Raw genomic sequence first — 17,432 nt, forward strand, 5'->3', positions numbered from 1 at the left:
ACGCGCGGAGCGCATTCCCATATGTGAGATACCTCACTCATATTCTCAAAGAACCGGGGTAAGTTGGTCATACAAAAGCTGTCATACAGCAAAAGTAGACTGCTTTCATGAGCCCAAAATATAAAACATTTTGCTTTTTTACATTTTTTGCTTTCTACACTGTAAGAATAGTCTAACTAAAAGGGAACCCATAAATGAGTAGGTATTTGCAAACGTGTGACTATTACTATAGTATAGTGACTTTCTCTGACAAACATTTTGGGTATTGCTTATCAAAGTGCTATAACTATGGACTATTTAACATTTAACATATATTCGTTCATAAGCAGGTAAAAGTGTGGCCTGAGGGAGCCTCCGATGCTCTTCAAGACTGCTTTGACACAACAGACTGGGAAATGTTTAAGCAGGCAGCCACTTACAACAACCGGACAGACATAGAGGAGTATACAGACACTGTAACCTCTTACATCACCAAGTGCATTGATGATGTGACCCACACAAAAGACATCATCACTCGGGCTAACTGGAAGCCATGGCTGACAGGGGATGTCCTCAGGCTGCTGAGGGCCAGAGACAAAGCCTACAGAGCTGGGGATGAAGCTGGCATGAGAACAGCGAGAGCCAACCTGTCCCATGGCATCAAGGAAGCAAAAAAGGAATACACTCACAAGATAACCACCCACTTCAAAGACAGCAGGAACGCACAAAGCCTATGGCAGGGCATTCAGGCCCTCACGGACTACAAGCCCGCGCCACAGAGCTGTGAGAGCAACATCCCTCTGCTCAACAACCTGAACCGCTTCTTTGCTCGCTTTGAAGCACAAAACAGCACCTGCCCACAGAAGACCCATCCCCCTCTACATGAGCAGCCCCTGTGCCTCTCTGCCGACAGCGTGAAGAGGACACTTGCTGCTATCAACACCCGTAGGGCAACAGGTCCAGACAACATTCCAGGTCGTGCGCTGAAGGACTGCGCAGGGGAGCTTAAGGATGTCTTCACAGACATCTTTAACACTTCCCTGAAGCAAGCCATCGTCCCATCATGTTTCAAAGCTGCCACCATCATACCTGTGCCGAAGAAAACTGCTCCATCCTGCTTCAATGACTACCGCCCTGTGGCACTGACACCCATCATCATGAAGTGCTTTGAGCGGCTTGTCATGTCACATATCAAATCCATTCTCCCCCCCACCCTGGACCCCTTCCAGTTTGCATACCGAGCCAAGCGGTCTACAGAGGATGCAATCTGCTCTGCCCTCCACCCAGCCCTCACCCACCTGGAAAAAAGAGACTCATATGTGAGATTGCTGTTTATAGACTTCAGTTCTGCATTCAACACCATAATACCACAACAACTCATCAGCAAACTTGACAAACTGGGACTCAGCACCTACCTCTGCAACTGGCTACTGGACTTCCTCTGTCAGAGGCCTCAAGTAGTACGTGTTGGCAACAATACCTCAAGCAGCATCACACTGAGCACAGGGGCCCCCCAAGGCTGCGTGCTCAGTCCGCTGCTCTTCACCCTGCTGACGCATGACTGCACTGCAACCTACAGCAACAATCACATAGTGAAATTTGCTGACGACACAACTCTGGTGGGTCTCATCACCAAGGGCGACGAGACCCAATACAGGTTGGAGGTCGACCATCTGACCACGTGGTGCAGGGACAACAACCTCCTGCTGAACGTCAGCAAGACCAAAGAGATTGTTGTTGACTTCCGGAGAGGTCACACCCAACACCTGCCACTGACCATCGACGGTGCTGTGGTGGAGAGAGCGAGCAGCACCAAATTCCTGGGGGTGCACATCAGCGAAGACCTCTCCTGGACCACCAACACTGCATCACTGGCGAAGAGAGCTCAGCGCCGCCTGTACTTCCTGCGGAAACTCAGGCGAGCAAGTGCTCCACCAGCCATCATGACCACATTCTACCGAGGCACCATTGAGAGCATCCTCTCCAGCTGTATCGCTGTGTGGGGCGGAAGCTGCACTGAATACAACAGGAAAGCCCTGCAGCGCATAGTGAACACAGCTGGAAGGATTATTGGTGCTTCACTCCCCTCCCTGAAGGACATTTACACCACCCACCTCACCCGCAAGGCGACCAAAATTGTGAGTGATGCAAGTCACCCCGCTCACAATCTGTTCGATCTACTGCCCTCTGGGAAGAGGTACAGAAGCCTGCGCTCCCGCACTACCAGACTCACCAACAGCTTCATACACCAAGCTGTAAGGATGCTGAACTCTCTCCCTCCTCTCCCCCCTCCACCCTCAGCTACATAACATCCTGGACATTGGACCCACAATGGCCGCGTGCACTACTCCACTTGCACACTTGTACACTTTACAACTTGTTGTTGTTGTCCTGAAAACACAACACATCTGCTGCTCTTACATAACTTGCACCACTATGTCACTTTCTTTCTTACTTAGGTCAAACAGAACTACACAAGCCTTTTATTGGCCTGACTTTGCACTAGTATTTTATTGACTGTCTATGCACAATTTTCAACCAAATTTTGCTGCTCTTATTTTTTTCATTATTATATGTGCCCTCTTATTTACTTACTTTTTTGTTTACTTGAATGTTATGTTTGTCTGTGGACTTAAATTGGTAAAATATGTCTTGTCTTCACCGTGGGATAGTGAGAAACGTAATTTCGATCTCTTTGTATGTCTGGAACATGTGAAGAAATTGACAATAAAGCTGACTTTGACTTTGACTTTGATTACTAATAAGGTATAAGCTCTTTTGTGTCTATTTTCATTTACCATAGATCACAAGAATTGGTCTCATCATTCACAAAACCAGATTGGAGGACTTCCAGGTTTTGGCAGGTTCTGCAGGATTCTTAATGGCTGCATATGCTGTCGGTAAGATGGTCAAACCAGATTTGATTGAATGATTATTCTATTCTTGCAAAACAACAAAATTATTGCAAAATTCTTCAATCTCATGGCATTTCTGTATCAAAACAGCTCACACAGCCATCATGTAAATCAAAACACAAAACACCAACTACACACTGATAGTATATAGTATGTACCAAAAACATCACGGTTACTCAACGTAACCTTAGTTCTCTGAGGGATGATGCAAGATATCAACACTTTGGGATAACACATTCCATGCGCGAGTTTCTATGATTGAACTTAAAGAGCAGCTGAGGTTAAATTTGTTACTAAATTTACACACAATATTGCTCAGACATGTAGAAAGGCTTTTATGGATGATTTTATGTAATTTACAAGACCTACGGCATAAAATCTGTTGAGAAGGTCTAAAGCTGGCACACACACCACCATTCTCATCAACGGGACTGAGGTGGAGCGTGTCACTAGCTTCAAGTTCCTGTGTGTCCACATCTCTGAGGACCTCTCTTTAGATTAGATTAGATTCAACTTTATTGTCATTGTGCAGAGTACAGGTACAAAGACAACGAAATGCAGTTTGTGTCTAACCAGAAGTGCAAAAAAAAGCAGAAAAGTGCAATGTGATATACAAAGTATACGCAGGTGGTGCATAGAACGGACAATAAATATAGTGGAGTGTAGACAGTAGTAATGTGTATTAATGTGAATAAATGTGGATATTCAGTATGAAAAATAAACACAGATATGCAGATATGTACAGAATGTACAGCTATGCAGTGTGGTAACAGTACCATTGTAGTGCAGAAACAGTAACATTATATTATATGAGTAACCTTATAAGAGGACTATCCGGACTATAAGTCACTTTTTTCATAGTTTGGCTGGTTTCTTATCATCCATAAAAACCTTTCTACATGGTTTCTTCGTGTTCATGACGCATTTTTTGACTGATGCAACCTATACTCCAGAGCGACTTATAGTCCGGAAAATACGGTAGTAAGAATAAGTGTATGTGCAGGATGAATAGTATGAAGAGCAGTAGAAAATGGCTATGTAAGTGTAATTACAGTATGTACATTTGTAAAAAAATAGATAGAACACTACGAATGGGATAGGGTAGTGCAAATGTCCGGGGGGGGGGGGGTGTGCTGTCCACCTACTTGTTGTCCCTGTCAAGGTTGCCAAATCGTGGACACCTCAACAGGCACAGGCAAGGAGGCATCGGGCAGAGTCACCGGGGTGCAGAGCTAGAGTTCAGTAGGGTGACAGCCGCAGGAAGGAAGCTTCCTCTGAACCTGTTCGGGTGTGGAGAGATCTGTAACGCCTCCTGGAGGGGAGTGGGGTGAACAGTCTGTGGTTGGGGTGAGAACAGTCTTTGATGATGCTAGGGTTGTGCCAATGGACGATATCATCGCCCATCGTGATGGTTCACAGACATCGTGATGAGAAGCAACCATCGTGATGCCACGCCAGGCACTAATTCCTGCTGTAACATAGGCTAAAACATACAAAACCTTTCCCTGGAAATTAAATTGAGCCTACTTTAATAAAACTACTTTCAATAAAAAGAATTGATTTTAAGGTTATGTTAATTACTTACAAAGCTCTGAATGGCATAGCACCTTCATATATCTCTGAGCTTTTAATATCTTATCAACCACAAAGGAAACTTAGATCATCCAATTCTAATCTTTTAATCGTACCCAAAGTGCTCCACAAACAAAGTGGAGAAGCTGCGTTTATCCATTGTGCCCCCAAACTATGGAACACCCTGCCTCTGTACATCAAGCAGGCGAGTTCAATAAATATTTTTAAAAAAGATCTGAAAACATACCTGTACAGGAAAGCTTTTAGTTAACTCATCTTATCCTGTAGACTACTTCACTCCCTTATCCTGTAGACTTCTCAGATTATTCTACATCTGCTACTATTGGAGGGCGCAGCCAGCCAGAAGCAGATGGGCTCCCCCTATTAAGTCAGGTTCTGCTCAAGGTTTCTTCCTGGAATATGGGAGTTTTTCCTTGCCACAGTTGCCATATGGCGTGCTTGTGGGGGGTAAGAGAGTTAAGGCTGCCAGTCTTATGACATGTCATTTTCTATATTTTTGATATGTTGCTGAGTGGATCATAAACAGCAAAGAAAAGTGATTGATAATGACTGACTTGCTGGTTGTCTCACGATACAGCCCGTAGCCTACTGAAACTATAGAAAGCCCCAGACGAATAGGCAAGATGTTTTGTGGTGCGTCGGGAAATGAGACATTTTATTTTTTATTTTTTCCCGAAAAGTGGGGTAGCCACTGGCCTCGTGACCCACTGACGTTGGACCCCCAAAGCGCACTAAGACACTTGTCATTTTCCTTATAGACAGACCCATGGCTACACTAGACAGGCAACTGTGTTCTGTTCCCAGAGCATGCTTTCTCTGATCTACAGGCTTAGGGCCTCCTCGACGAGGAGATTGCCCGTGAATAATTTGCAGCACAATTGAATGGTAGCCTATTATGGAATCGTGGACCGAAAGAAAAAGAAACAAAACATTTTCCTGATTAGAAAATATTTCTTAATTTAGCATTATCAAATAAAGAGACATGCAATTAGGGAGTAGTGGTGTCAGCGCTTATTCAATATATGTGCGCATCTGCACAAAACTGAACCTGGAGATGACATGTGTAGAAGCAACAAACAACGTTATTCAAAACAACGAACAAAGCGGATCCTTGCTGTCCATGAAAACAGCATAGAGTCTCGTCTAGTCTAATCAAAAAATGAGCAGGTCTTTGAATTGGCACGCAAAATTAGACTGTTGTAAGGCTACTGTATAGTAGCAAATATCGTAGCAAATAGCCTGGTGATGACACAGCTTTTAAAACATTTATTTCACTCTCACTGGAGAACAGGCTGTTGCACAAACAAATTAATTAGGGGGATGATCTGCATCTCCGTTCACCAAAAGCTATGGTTTTGCTAACCCATTCGCACAATAAATAATTTCTGAAAGGTTTTCTCCATTGTTAACGTGCAACATTTCTCCATGTGAATGTGGGGTAGTGTCGAGCAGTGAAGTGATGGCCACGAGGGCAGCCGTGGCCTACTGGTTAGCGCTTCAGACTTGTAACCGGAGGGTTGCCAGTTCGAACCCTGACCAGTAGGCACGGCTGAAGTGCCCTTGAGCAAACCCCTCACTGCTCCCCGAGTGCCGCTGTTGTTGCAGGCAGCTCACTGCGCCGGGATTAGTGTGTGCTTCACCTCACTGTGTGCTGAGTGTGTTTCACTAATTCACGGATTGGGATAAATGCAGAGACCAAATTTCCCTCATGGGATCAAAAGAGTACTTATACTTATTGCAGGTAGGCAATGTTCAGGCAGAAGACGGGCACTGCTTTTTCTGTTGGTATTTCTGTCCCTCCGAAACCTGCGTTAAAATGGTGTTTTTAGCAGTCAAAATGTAATTTTCATGAGGTTAACCATTAATGAAAGTAAAACAAACATAAACAAAACAGCAACTTCATAAAATAACAAAGACGCCTTCAAAAACAATAACAAGTTGTATCGTGAGACTGCATGTCGTTTGGAGCAGTGTATCGGTAGGCTAGCTTATATTAACAGAAGATTTTCCGTTTGCTTCAGGATATAGGCCAACCGGTAATTCACTTTTGGATTGTTTGATTATAGTGCCAACTGTTGGGACTGTCGCAGGAGACTTAGTGTAGGCCTATCAGCCATCGAAATGAAAGTTCATCAGGGGGTTATTTTGTGGAAAGAAACATTGGGTAGGCTAAATTTATAGTCCATACTGTAGCATACTGGCACGTATAGACTGAAAGCGGCAAAAGCCGACGTTCCCAAGCCTGCTCACAATTGCCACCTGGTGCATTGTTTGGGTCATTGCAGCTTCACTGGGGAAATATAAATAAAAGACGCGTGAGTCACGCGAGAATCACGTGTGAAGCCGGACAATTGAATGTAGTACCCACTGTACGCAGATGTGTTTGTGTGTGTGTATGCGTGCTGCACCTGATCAAGGCCCCTCTTGCAGTTCCTCAGAGATGCAATTCTACTTATCTATAATGTGTAAATTTACATGGTGTGAATTTTGAGGTACATTTCATTTTGTTTTTTTTCTAACAGTGGTGGGATGTGGGTTATATGTTTGTTGTTTGTTCCATGTGACAATACAAAATCTGAAAGTACTCACATTGGCAGTGGCTAATGTAGTGTACTACAACAGTTGTTTGTCTTGGGGAGATCAACGTGTCTACCAACTTTGCTGTGTGGGTGAAACTATATGCCCGACCACAAGACTCAATGACATAAGGGGAAGCTATTGAGTCCTTGGGCCACACCTGGGTCTAAGCTTCTGTCCCTGAGTAGCGACTTTGACAACCAATGTCTGTGCCAATTTCTGTGAGCTTTTGCCCATGGGAACCACCTTAAATGATAATAACAATCATTTGTAAAATTGGCTCCATCCATTGTCACACAACAATAATAGGCTGTTCTGACTTGATATTCTGAAACATCAGCTGGACTGCCTATCTAAACCAGAAATAGGTCCTCTGGTAAAAAGCACATTTAGAAAATGGATGGTGTTTCCAAAATCATTCTGTAATGATTTTCTTTTTCTTTTAATCAATCATAATCTCACAATTGACAATACAATAATCAAGCAGCCCTAATGCATGTACATCTATATCTCCCTCACAAGCGTGAAGAAGGTTAAAACATTTCAGCTATTGTTTATTTGATTGTATAAAAGTTATTATATTGAAGTTGCCACTTGTAATCACACCTTGTGGTATGTGTTGCAGGGGCAGTTGGGGGTGTGTGTGCCTTAGCCAATGTATTGGGAGAGGAGGTGTGTGAACTGGAGAGACTTTGTATGCTGGGCGATTGGGAGAAGGCCAGGGAGCTGCAGCACCGCCTCATAGAGCCAAACACAGCAGTAAGCATCTAAAACACACATTTCCCATTTTTTGTAGAGTGGGGGCAATTTGTCTTTGTCCAAATGGCACTTTAAGTGTGTAATTTGATGCTATGTCCCACATCCTAACTCACTATAGATCTCAGTCCCTCCAGGATTTTGCGATGATGAGATCGCAACAATAACGCAAATTCAACCAATCCTGTGAATTCTGGGCAACCTTGCCATTTTGTCCAAACACTGCAACTTTTCTGCAAATTTCACCAATCATCATAGTTTCCCGTAAATGTCTTCTAACACAACAGTCCCTTGTGCAAAATGTTGAGCCAGGTGTTACCACATTCACTTCTGCAGACACCAGAGCCTGACTGACTCTACGCTCATAATACACTTGCAGGGCCCCGCAAAATTAATTCAGGCCCTTCGCCTCCGCCTTGCTTCAGATCAAACTATCCTTCAGGAAATGAGAAGAGAGAAAAAAAACTCAATGAGAGTGAACTGTGGGAATAGCAGTTGGATAAACCTATTCATTCATCTCCAGGTTTAATGTCAACAAATAAAAGGTGTTAAGAATGTTAGACCATTAAAGTGTAACTCCAGCGAAAATTTACCCCAGGGTGTTTTTCTGCATGAAAACACATGAAATAAGCCGTGGAGTCCGTATTTTTCATTGATCAACTACAACAGAGCTTGCTCCGGTATACACTATAGCCCCAAATCGCAAACTGTGGATTAGCTAAGGGCCATGAGCGAAACGCTTCCTAAATAGCAAATAGCATACCAAACCTCGTCAGTAGCTTGCTCAGGGTCCCTACACATAAAACGAAGCACCAACAACCTACTTAGCGAACCCAGAGTTTATTTACAGAAGACTGTTAAGAACACTTACCAACTGTCCCCCTACCAGGTCCTCCAACCCCAGCACGAATAATAGATTAACCAAACGTGACAATACAACGAATCCTTGCGATACTGGGTTGGAGGAGCTGGTAGAGGGACAGTTGGTAAGTGTTCTTAACAGTCTTCTGTGAATTACCACCAGCTAAACCATTTCTTTCACTTTTTTACCCAGATCAGTATGATTTTGGTATCTCTGTCCTCAGTTCCAAATTCAATATCTCTGTCCTTAGTTCCAAGTTCCTTTCCAAATTCAATACAAAAATAAATTCAAAAGGAAAAAAAAGTCACAAACTAGTTTTTCAATTTTCACTTGCTCCCACAATTTCATTACAACAAATGCCTAAAAACACAGCAACTTCCATTGGAATTGTCAAATCAGTAATTTTAGGCCGCAACATTCGGAAAAGACCCACAAAATTCTGGAGGGAGTGATCTCTTACCTGAGGTCCCTAGTTGTTTACAACTGTGGGAGTCTTCCCTTTTTCTACTGTGTGTGTAAACTATGGTCGAGACCACTTAAGATTATTGACTTAAAGCCAATCTGGGTCAGAATTCAACTGGCTGGTCAGTCAAAATAAATTCCGAAATCCAACTCTTCAGGGTTCGTGAGAGCAAACGTACACCTGCAGGTCACCACATCAAAATGATCTTCCAACATACTCTGCCCTTTTTCTTCACCCTTTTCTTCTGCCAGGAGCCAATCACTGAGACACATGTGTACAGGTAAAGTTAGTGCTGCCATAAAGGCAAATAGCAGTAGATAGATAGATAGATAGATATGATGGGTAGATAGATAGATAGATAGATAGTTTATTGATCCCCATGGGAAAATTCAAGGTCCCAGTAGCTTAACACAACATACACTACAACATAAACAGGAAGATAAAATAACAAATCCACATGACTAATAAGGACGGTAAAATATACTAAATCAAGGATCCACATGAATGTACTAAGGATGTATAAGCATGAGGCGCTTGCAGTGATAGGGCAGGGACTGACCCTGTGTTTTAGTATGTAGTGGTAAGGTGTGTGTCATGGTGGTAGTGCAAATAAGTCCAACAGTGCAACAGTGCAGGGATAAAGTCTAGAGAGCAGCATTAAATATGGACAATATAAGAGACCAGCATTAAATATGGACAATATAAGAGAAACATGTAAACATAGTAATATAAGATTAACAGTAACTAAGATTAACAGTAACTACATATTTGTTCAAAATTGAGTTAAGACTGGAAATGGACTTAGAAACACATCCTTTGTTTTGTGTCAAAGTTTCCTGGCTCAACTGTGTCCCGTTTCAGAGAAAATACTATGTCAAAATTGCAGTAACTACAAAATCCAATCTATTACCAAGGCAGAACACAGCAAGTACATTTACTGCGTTTACCTGGCTTCCACACGACACTTACTGCGCTCTACCTTGGTAGTTCTACTAGAGTCCGATAGATAGCTTCCAGCAATCCATACAACCAAGCCAGAAACCATCATTACACAAACACCTAGCCTACACTATGGCACAATCAAGAGGCAAGATGATGGTCAAACTTGCATTAAAACTGAAATGTCCAGATGATGGTAAAGAAGACAGTAAGATAACACTTAGCCTCGCAAAATTACAGTATTAATAAACCATCACCTTACCTACTCCATTGAACACTATCTGCTCTGGAAACGCTGTCATAATCCAATTATCCAATAGTCCGTTGTTGATCCAATTCTCAATGTCATCATTTCAATAGCTATTTTATATTCTGGCGTCTAGTCATTTTCTTGTGAGGTGATGGACTTTCTACTAGCAATAGCTGACTTCTTAAAACAGCAACCCTTTACTTTACCTAGTTGCCCTCTATGGAAAGTAACTTTTTACGTTACTCGTTACTTTTACGTTATTTTATGTTGCTAGACTTTGGGCAGAACCCAATATCTAAATGTGTAGGCCTACATATTTCTTTTGTCACAAAGCACTTGACAAGAAAACATTGGGCTATTATAGGCTTCAACACCACCACTAAAGCCCTAAGAAACATAGCCTCGATACATCTTATGCATATTAGGTGAACACAAAATACATAAGGGTTTATTTTATAGCAGTGGTCCCCAAACTTTTTCTTCAGAGGGCCAGCTCACTATGCCGGCCAGAGACTCGGAGTATGTCAGTAACCGTAAATAGCTTAGTGCTATGAACATCAGCAGTTTACCTTAGTTGAATATTAATCCATTACATTTAATCATAGGCTATTGCAATCTAATAGCTCAGTTTATTTTATATTACCATCATGCCATATCAGTATAAAATGTAGTTCAACATGGAAATAGCTCAAATTAAATACTACTAATAAAAAGACTTGAAAAATTCCCAAAAGTATATTTTATTCAAAATGTGTGCATTCTGAACTCTGCGTCTTTGCATACACAGTTCAAGTTGTGAACAAGCAATATCCTACAAATAATTTAAAGTTCTCAAACTATGATAGTTTAAGTGCTGGAAAAGCACCTGCAATGACCACCATTCTAACTTTCACTCACCTGGTGAGAACTGTGTGAACTCTGCTGTCTTTGTACATTTGAATGAGTGAATAAAAAAAAGAAATAATTATCCCAGAAAGTCCCAGAAATATGACTTGAATAGAAGTTAAGCCTATTAACAATTAATTGATAAAGTTTGAGAATACTTTGAGCACTGATGCAGTCAGCATAGGCCTATCTTGCATTGTTTGCAAGTAGGCCTACATTTCATTCTGTTTTCAATGCAAACTCGAAACAGCGCCAAAACAACCACCAATGAACAAGAAAAGTGTTAGATGTGTACTGTTTACAATTAAGGAGGTTATAGTTTGACGGTGTCATACTCCTGTGCGGGCCAGATGCTATATACCAGTGGTTCCCAAACTTTTAACAGGCATGTACCCCCAACACCACCAATTGTTAACAAGTTTTTTTTTAATTAATATTTATTTTTTATCAATTTTGTTGAGAATAGTAACTAGAATCATATGATAAACATAAGATATAAAACATATGATATAAATCTCATCAAAAGTCAACTTATGATACAAATGTGCTGAATATAATTAAGCTATTTTAAACAGATCTGCGCCTAATCTCACACACAATACAACACATATCCAACATCTCATTAAAGCTATTGTTAACTTTTCACATACTGGAGTAGGCCTATTGCTTTTCACATATGATAACATTGTTTTCTTAACTTCTCTGTAAAATAATAATAAAAAGAGAACACATTAACAATAGTTAAACTAAATTGTTTTGTAGTAAACCACACAAAATATGCCTACAGTACCAATTCTCCACTCACATCACCAGTTTAATCAATGTGAGGGATGTGCCTGGATGTTCTTACATAATGCAGCGATGTTAGGCCGAATTGGCGACAGTTTCAATCTTAGATCATTTTCCACTAACAGTCTGTACCTATACTTGGTCTTAAGGCAGACCAGAGCTGAGAATCCAGTCTCACATAAATACGTTGTCGCAAATGGCATCAACGTCTTAATCACTCGGTTTGCCAGGTCCGGATACTCTGCCCGCAAACTTATCCAGAAATCTGTCAGTGTCTTCTGACCAAACTCCATTCTGACTGACCCATTCGTGGATATTTCAATGAGGCTCTCTCTCTCGAACATAGGAAGCTGGCATGTGTTGGGTGACGAAAAAGGATTTCGAATCCATGTGTCGTGGTCGTCTGTTTCGGGGAAGTATTTGCGTAATTGCACTGCCAAATCGCCAAGGTGTTTCCGTATGTCACATCACACAGAAAATCCTGCAGTGATGGGAATGCGCCAATGTCGTTGTCTTTGACACAGTCAGACCACAAGTTCAGCTTTTTAATCGTGGCCTCTATCTTGTCTCGCACATTGAATATTGTCACAGAGCGGCCTTGCAGCCCGAGACTGAGCTCATTTAGACGACCAAAGATATCTCCCAAATAGGCCAGTCTTGTGAGCCACTCATCGTCATGCAACCTATCTGACAAGTGAAAAGGATTGTCGATGGAAAACAGTTTCAGCTCGTCTTTCAGTTCAAAAAAGCGTGCTAAAACTTTCCCTCTGGACAACCATCGCACTTCAGTGTGGAGCAAAAGTGTCAAATGATCACTGCCCATCTCACTGCATAAGGTGGAAAAAATGTGCGAGTTTAGGGGTCTTGATTTGATAAAGTTAACCATCTTTACTGTGTCGTCCAACACCTGTGCCAGGCTGTCTGACATTCCTTTGGCAGCAAGTGCTTCCCTATGTACGCTACAGTGGACCCAAGTGGCATCTGGAGCCACTGCTTGCACACGGGTGACCACTCCGCTGTGCCTCCCCGTCATTGCTTTGGCACCATCTGTGCATATACCAACACATTTAGTCCAGGTTATTGCGTGTGATCGTATGAAATTGTCTATGAGTCCAAAAATGTCCTGCCCCGTTGTCCTCGTCGGTAAGGGTTTGCAAAAGAGGATGTCCTCATAGATTGACCCTCCATATATGTACCTGACGTACACCAACAACTGAGTCAGGCCCGCTACATCTGTTGACTCATCAAGCTGTAATGCATAGAATTCACTGGCATGTATGCAATATAGTAACTGTCTCAAAACGTCTGCTGACATATCACTGATCCATCGGGACACGGTATTGTCTGATGAAGGCATATTCTGGAAAGTATGTTTAGCCTTTTCCCCCAACATTTTCTCAGCCATGTCCATAGCAGCAGGGACAATCAGTTCCTCCACAATAGTATGAGGCTTGCCTGCCTTGGCCACTCTGTAACTGACCATGTAAGACGCTTCTACTCCTGCCTTATTTACAGCATCTGGCGCGATCAGACATTTTTTGGTGTTAGAAAGCAGTCTCAATTGTCGCTCAAAAAACTCCCATGGCTTATTTTTCAAATGGCAATGTTTCGTTTCTAAATGTCTTTGTAAGAGTGAAGGCTTCAACGAGTTATTAGACAGAACCTGGGAAGAGTCTGTGTCTCCCCGTCTCCATCACTGTCCATGTTGGTTTGGCTAGCATCAGGCCTCTCGTCAGAGTTAGGATTTGCTATGTGACCTGAAAAGCTTGTCCCGACAACAGGTGACTCCTTTGACGTTTCTGTTGTCGTTCTGGGTATGGGCTGAACCCGTTTCAGCCATTTATCCATTGATTGAAATGATTTTTTTTGTCAAATAGATGCAACCGTAGTAGATTTCTGACAGGATTTGTTTTTGTTTTTTGTGCGCGACAAATAATATATATCTGTCGTCATAGCAACGTTTATTATGACGCAAAGCTAATCAGCGCTGCAGCAGGCTGCAAAGATCATTATAAAAGCTCTACGTTTACCCTCTCTGTCTCCACCCTTGAATACGTTGTTAATGCGGAGAAAATAAGTTTTATTGTGCAGTGCAAATGCGGAAGGTAAGTTACCAACATGGGTCAGAGAAAATGACCCACGTTTGACCTTTTTCGCGTACACACAACACTCTCAGGCGAACTAAACTAGGCCTACATAGCCTGATGGTAGCCGCATCAAGTGAAGTTGAGATGTGTCAAATCATTCTGATTTCTCACGTAAGATCACGTGGTTTGAAGTAAAATATTGTGTTGGTCAATATTGATAGCCAATTAACTTCAACGTATGCAAATCAACCATCAATATTGGCCTTTTTTTGACGTCAAAGTCAGGTGACTATTCATATTCATATTCGGTCATATGACATGACAGTCTAGTGCTACGTGATTTTGGACAGAGAAGTTCCCCCAAATGTTTTATCTTGAGGGTCACTTTCTTCAACAAATAAATGCTGTGCTACTATATTCATTTTAATTAGCTTTATGAAGACAACAGTGCTTTTCAGATGGTCAGTTTTGTCACGGTAGGCTACCAGAGAAGGTGGGACAATGAGTCCTGACAAACGCAATCATGCAGTCCCTCACATGCTTCCCACACAGCTTCTCATGCAAAACATGAAGTTTTGAACGTGATTTTTTTCTAATAAAATATAAATATTATGCTACAGTGATTTTCGTGAATCTTGTAGGAGTTTGCAACAAAAGCCATTTTTTTAAAGGTAACTTTAAGGATTAAAGGATTATTCCAGCACTATCAACTATGAACATCCAAAAACAGAAGAAAAAAACAATTAAAACATTAAAAGTGTAAAATAAATACAAAACCAAAGCTGGATGCACATATTTAAATTGTAGTTACCGCACTTTGCCTTTGTATTAGTGTTTTAGTTGCTCACAGTAATACAAAGGCAGAGTGCAGTATCTACATTTTTGGGGTCAAAGGTCATATCAATGGTGTTTTTTCTTTTCTATAAATTTCCATTCAAAAAAGGTATTACATGGAAGCATCACTACTACTGTACCTACAACACAGTTGCCTGGCCAGAAAGAAAACTTTGAAGCCATTTTTCTCAGTTTAAGTGTTGGCGTAGTTACTGCACTTTGCCTTTGTAGTGGTTTCCACCTGTCAGTCAGGTGACCAGGCCTATGGACTTTTGAATAATATTCAAACAAAGGTAATCAGAATGATTAATACCGTTATTAACCGGTTATCTAAAATTGAAAATAGCGCTTTCACTCCGGAACAAGTGACATTGGTTTTGTTCCTGCTTTTGGTCACGTTAATCAAAAAATTGTGTTCTTTTCCGGTTTTCGCGGTTTGTAGAGTTATGTTGCTGATCGGATCATAAACAACCACAGCAACGAAGCGGATTAACCAAGGAATTTGCTGGAAACTGATGGTGATAGTATTTTATATGGGATGATAGAGAAACATAGCCACAGTCCCTTCTTTAATTTAGTCTTTTTGCTAATGTGTCAAGAATGAAACAATACATTTTTAATCTGGCTGCATCCAAATTTCAGATTGTGTGTTTTGTAATATATGCAAATTATGGTACATTTTATGAATAAATGCCTAATTTGCATATATAAACATAAAATCTCAAAAACTTGTAATGCATTTTTCTTTGGTATGGTGTCACTAATCAACTGGAGAAGTTTCATAGTGATAGCTATTAATTGAAAATTTTCCCCTATTCTCCTCAATTGACTTGTTGTGTTGGGCACAACTTTAGCCTTTAATCTTGAAAAAAAATATGTTCCACTCCATCTACGGCGGAAGACTTTTAGTATATGATTCAGGAGGGTATTAGGACCAATAAAAACTATGAGTCATTTCTGTTGCAAATTTCTGTTTTTGTCTTTTTGTGCTAGATTTACTGGCCTATCATGGTCTTCAGCATTGTGAGCACAAGCTCATCAACAGTCAGCTGCCTCTTCCTCTTCTATTGATAAGTGGAACAAGCCTTTTTAGATATAATGTCCAAAAATACATGCAACTTCAAGAAACACCTCACCTTATGAAGTTGTCACAGAATAAGGATATGTCAATAACTCAATTTTGACAAAAATGTCAGATAGAACCTTATAATTCGAAAAGGACGCCATTATATATATATTTTTTTTTTTTTGCATTTTTCTGGAAATAGGGTCTGTTTTTTTAGTTATAAATAATGATATCTCTTTCTGTCTCTCTGTTAAGGTGACCAGAAAGTATGGAGTGGCAGCCCTTAAGCAAGCAATGGAATGGTTTGGTTTCCATGGTGGTGCAACCCGTTCACCTTTGCAACCACTCTCGCAAACAGAGTTGCAACAACTCCATGTGGATTTCTCCTCCAATGGTTGGCTGTGACTAGACAGATATATTCCGGTTTCAGTTGCTGACAAAGATTCTAGGGTGCTTTATGCAAGATTGGTTATAATATCTATCTACCTAAGATAATAGAGCAAAATGCTCTAGAATCTTTGATGAGAACGCAGTAATCAGTAACCAGTCACCTGGATGCTAGTATTTATCATGTACACAGGGATAATAATAACCAATGTCCATGTAAATACCATCATATCCTGAATATGATCAAAACCAGCATAAGCCTAATTACTGGGATACTCAGGTCTATATAAACACAGTCATTGTGACCATGTTTACATGTCAAGTGTGACCAAGCAGCAAACTGATTATCTAAGCTCTTTAAAAATCTTCTGAAAAACTGGTCTCTCTGCCTCATCATTCAGCTCGATAAAACACAAAAAAGTCAGTAGGCCTAGGCTACTTTCCAGGTTACAGACTGTCATCCTTACCTTTTTATGTGAGCACTTACCTTATTTTTCCAGACAATAAGTCACACTTTTTTTTCATAGTTTGGCTGGTCCTGCGACTTATAGTATAGACTTACAGTTATGTGCAGAATAATAGCAGTGTGTTTTCAAAAATTGAATATAGCTCAAAATTCTTAGAATAGCTGTTAATTCCATAATATCATTGCATTGGGAACACTGCACATTCAATTTCAAATCAAAACATGACCAAAATTGATCAAGTTTTTGTTATACCTGTTACACCAGAAAGTGAAAAAAGGAATGTTAGGCTGTTAAAAAAATAGCAGTGTTTGCATTTTCCTTTACAAACTCAAACATTTACTGTATAAACTGAAAAATGTGTCAAGATTTTGCTTTACTTTGAATCACTACACTAATATCTAGTTGCATTTATTGTTTCTGAGAATTGCTTCATATCTGTGTTGCATGGAGTCGACCAACTACTGGCACCTGTGAACAGGTATTCCAGCCCAGGGGGTCGTTTCTAGCAACGACATTGCTCAACCACCATGGTACGACGCAACTTGCGACCAAACAACGACATTGTTACACCTGTTTCCAGAAA

General features: G+C 41.0%; 1 protein-coding gene across 1 annotated transcript in view; it reads left to right on the forward strand.

The window, feature by feature from the left end:
• Nucleotides 1-16,758, forward strand: part of hoga1 (4-hydroxy-2-oxoglutarate aldolase 1) — a 101,425-nt gene extending 84,667 nt beyond the window's left edge. The window contains exons 6-8 of the mRNA XM_042056205.1: nucleotides 2,783-2,879; nucleotides 7,690-7,823; nucleotides 16,251-16,758. Of these exons, the coding sequence (XP_041912139.1) occupies nucleotides 2,783-2,879; nucleotides 7,690-7,823; nucleotides 16,251-16,400 (381 nt within the window). The 3' untranslated portion in view covers nucleotides 16,401-16,758. The remainder of the gene's footprint in view (nucleotides 1-2,782; nucleotides 2,880-7,689; nucleotides 7,824-16,250) is intronic.
• The last annotated feature ends 674 nt before the right edge of the window (nucleotides 16,759-17,432 follow it).

The sequence above is a fragment of the Alosa sapidissima genome, chromosome 12 (genome assembly GCF_018492685.1).
Source record: "Alosa sapidissima isolate fAloSap1 chromosome 12, fAloSap1.pri, whole genome shotgun sequence".
Lineage (NCBI taxonomy): Eukaryota > Metazoa > Chordata > Actinopteri > Clupeiformes > Clupeidae > Alosa > Alosa sapidissima.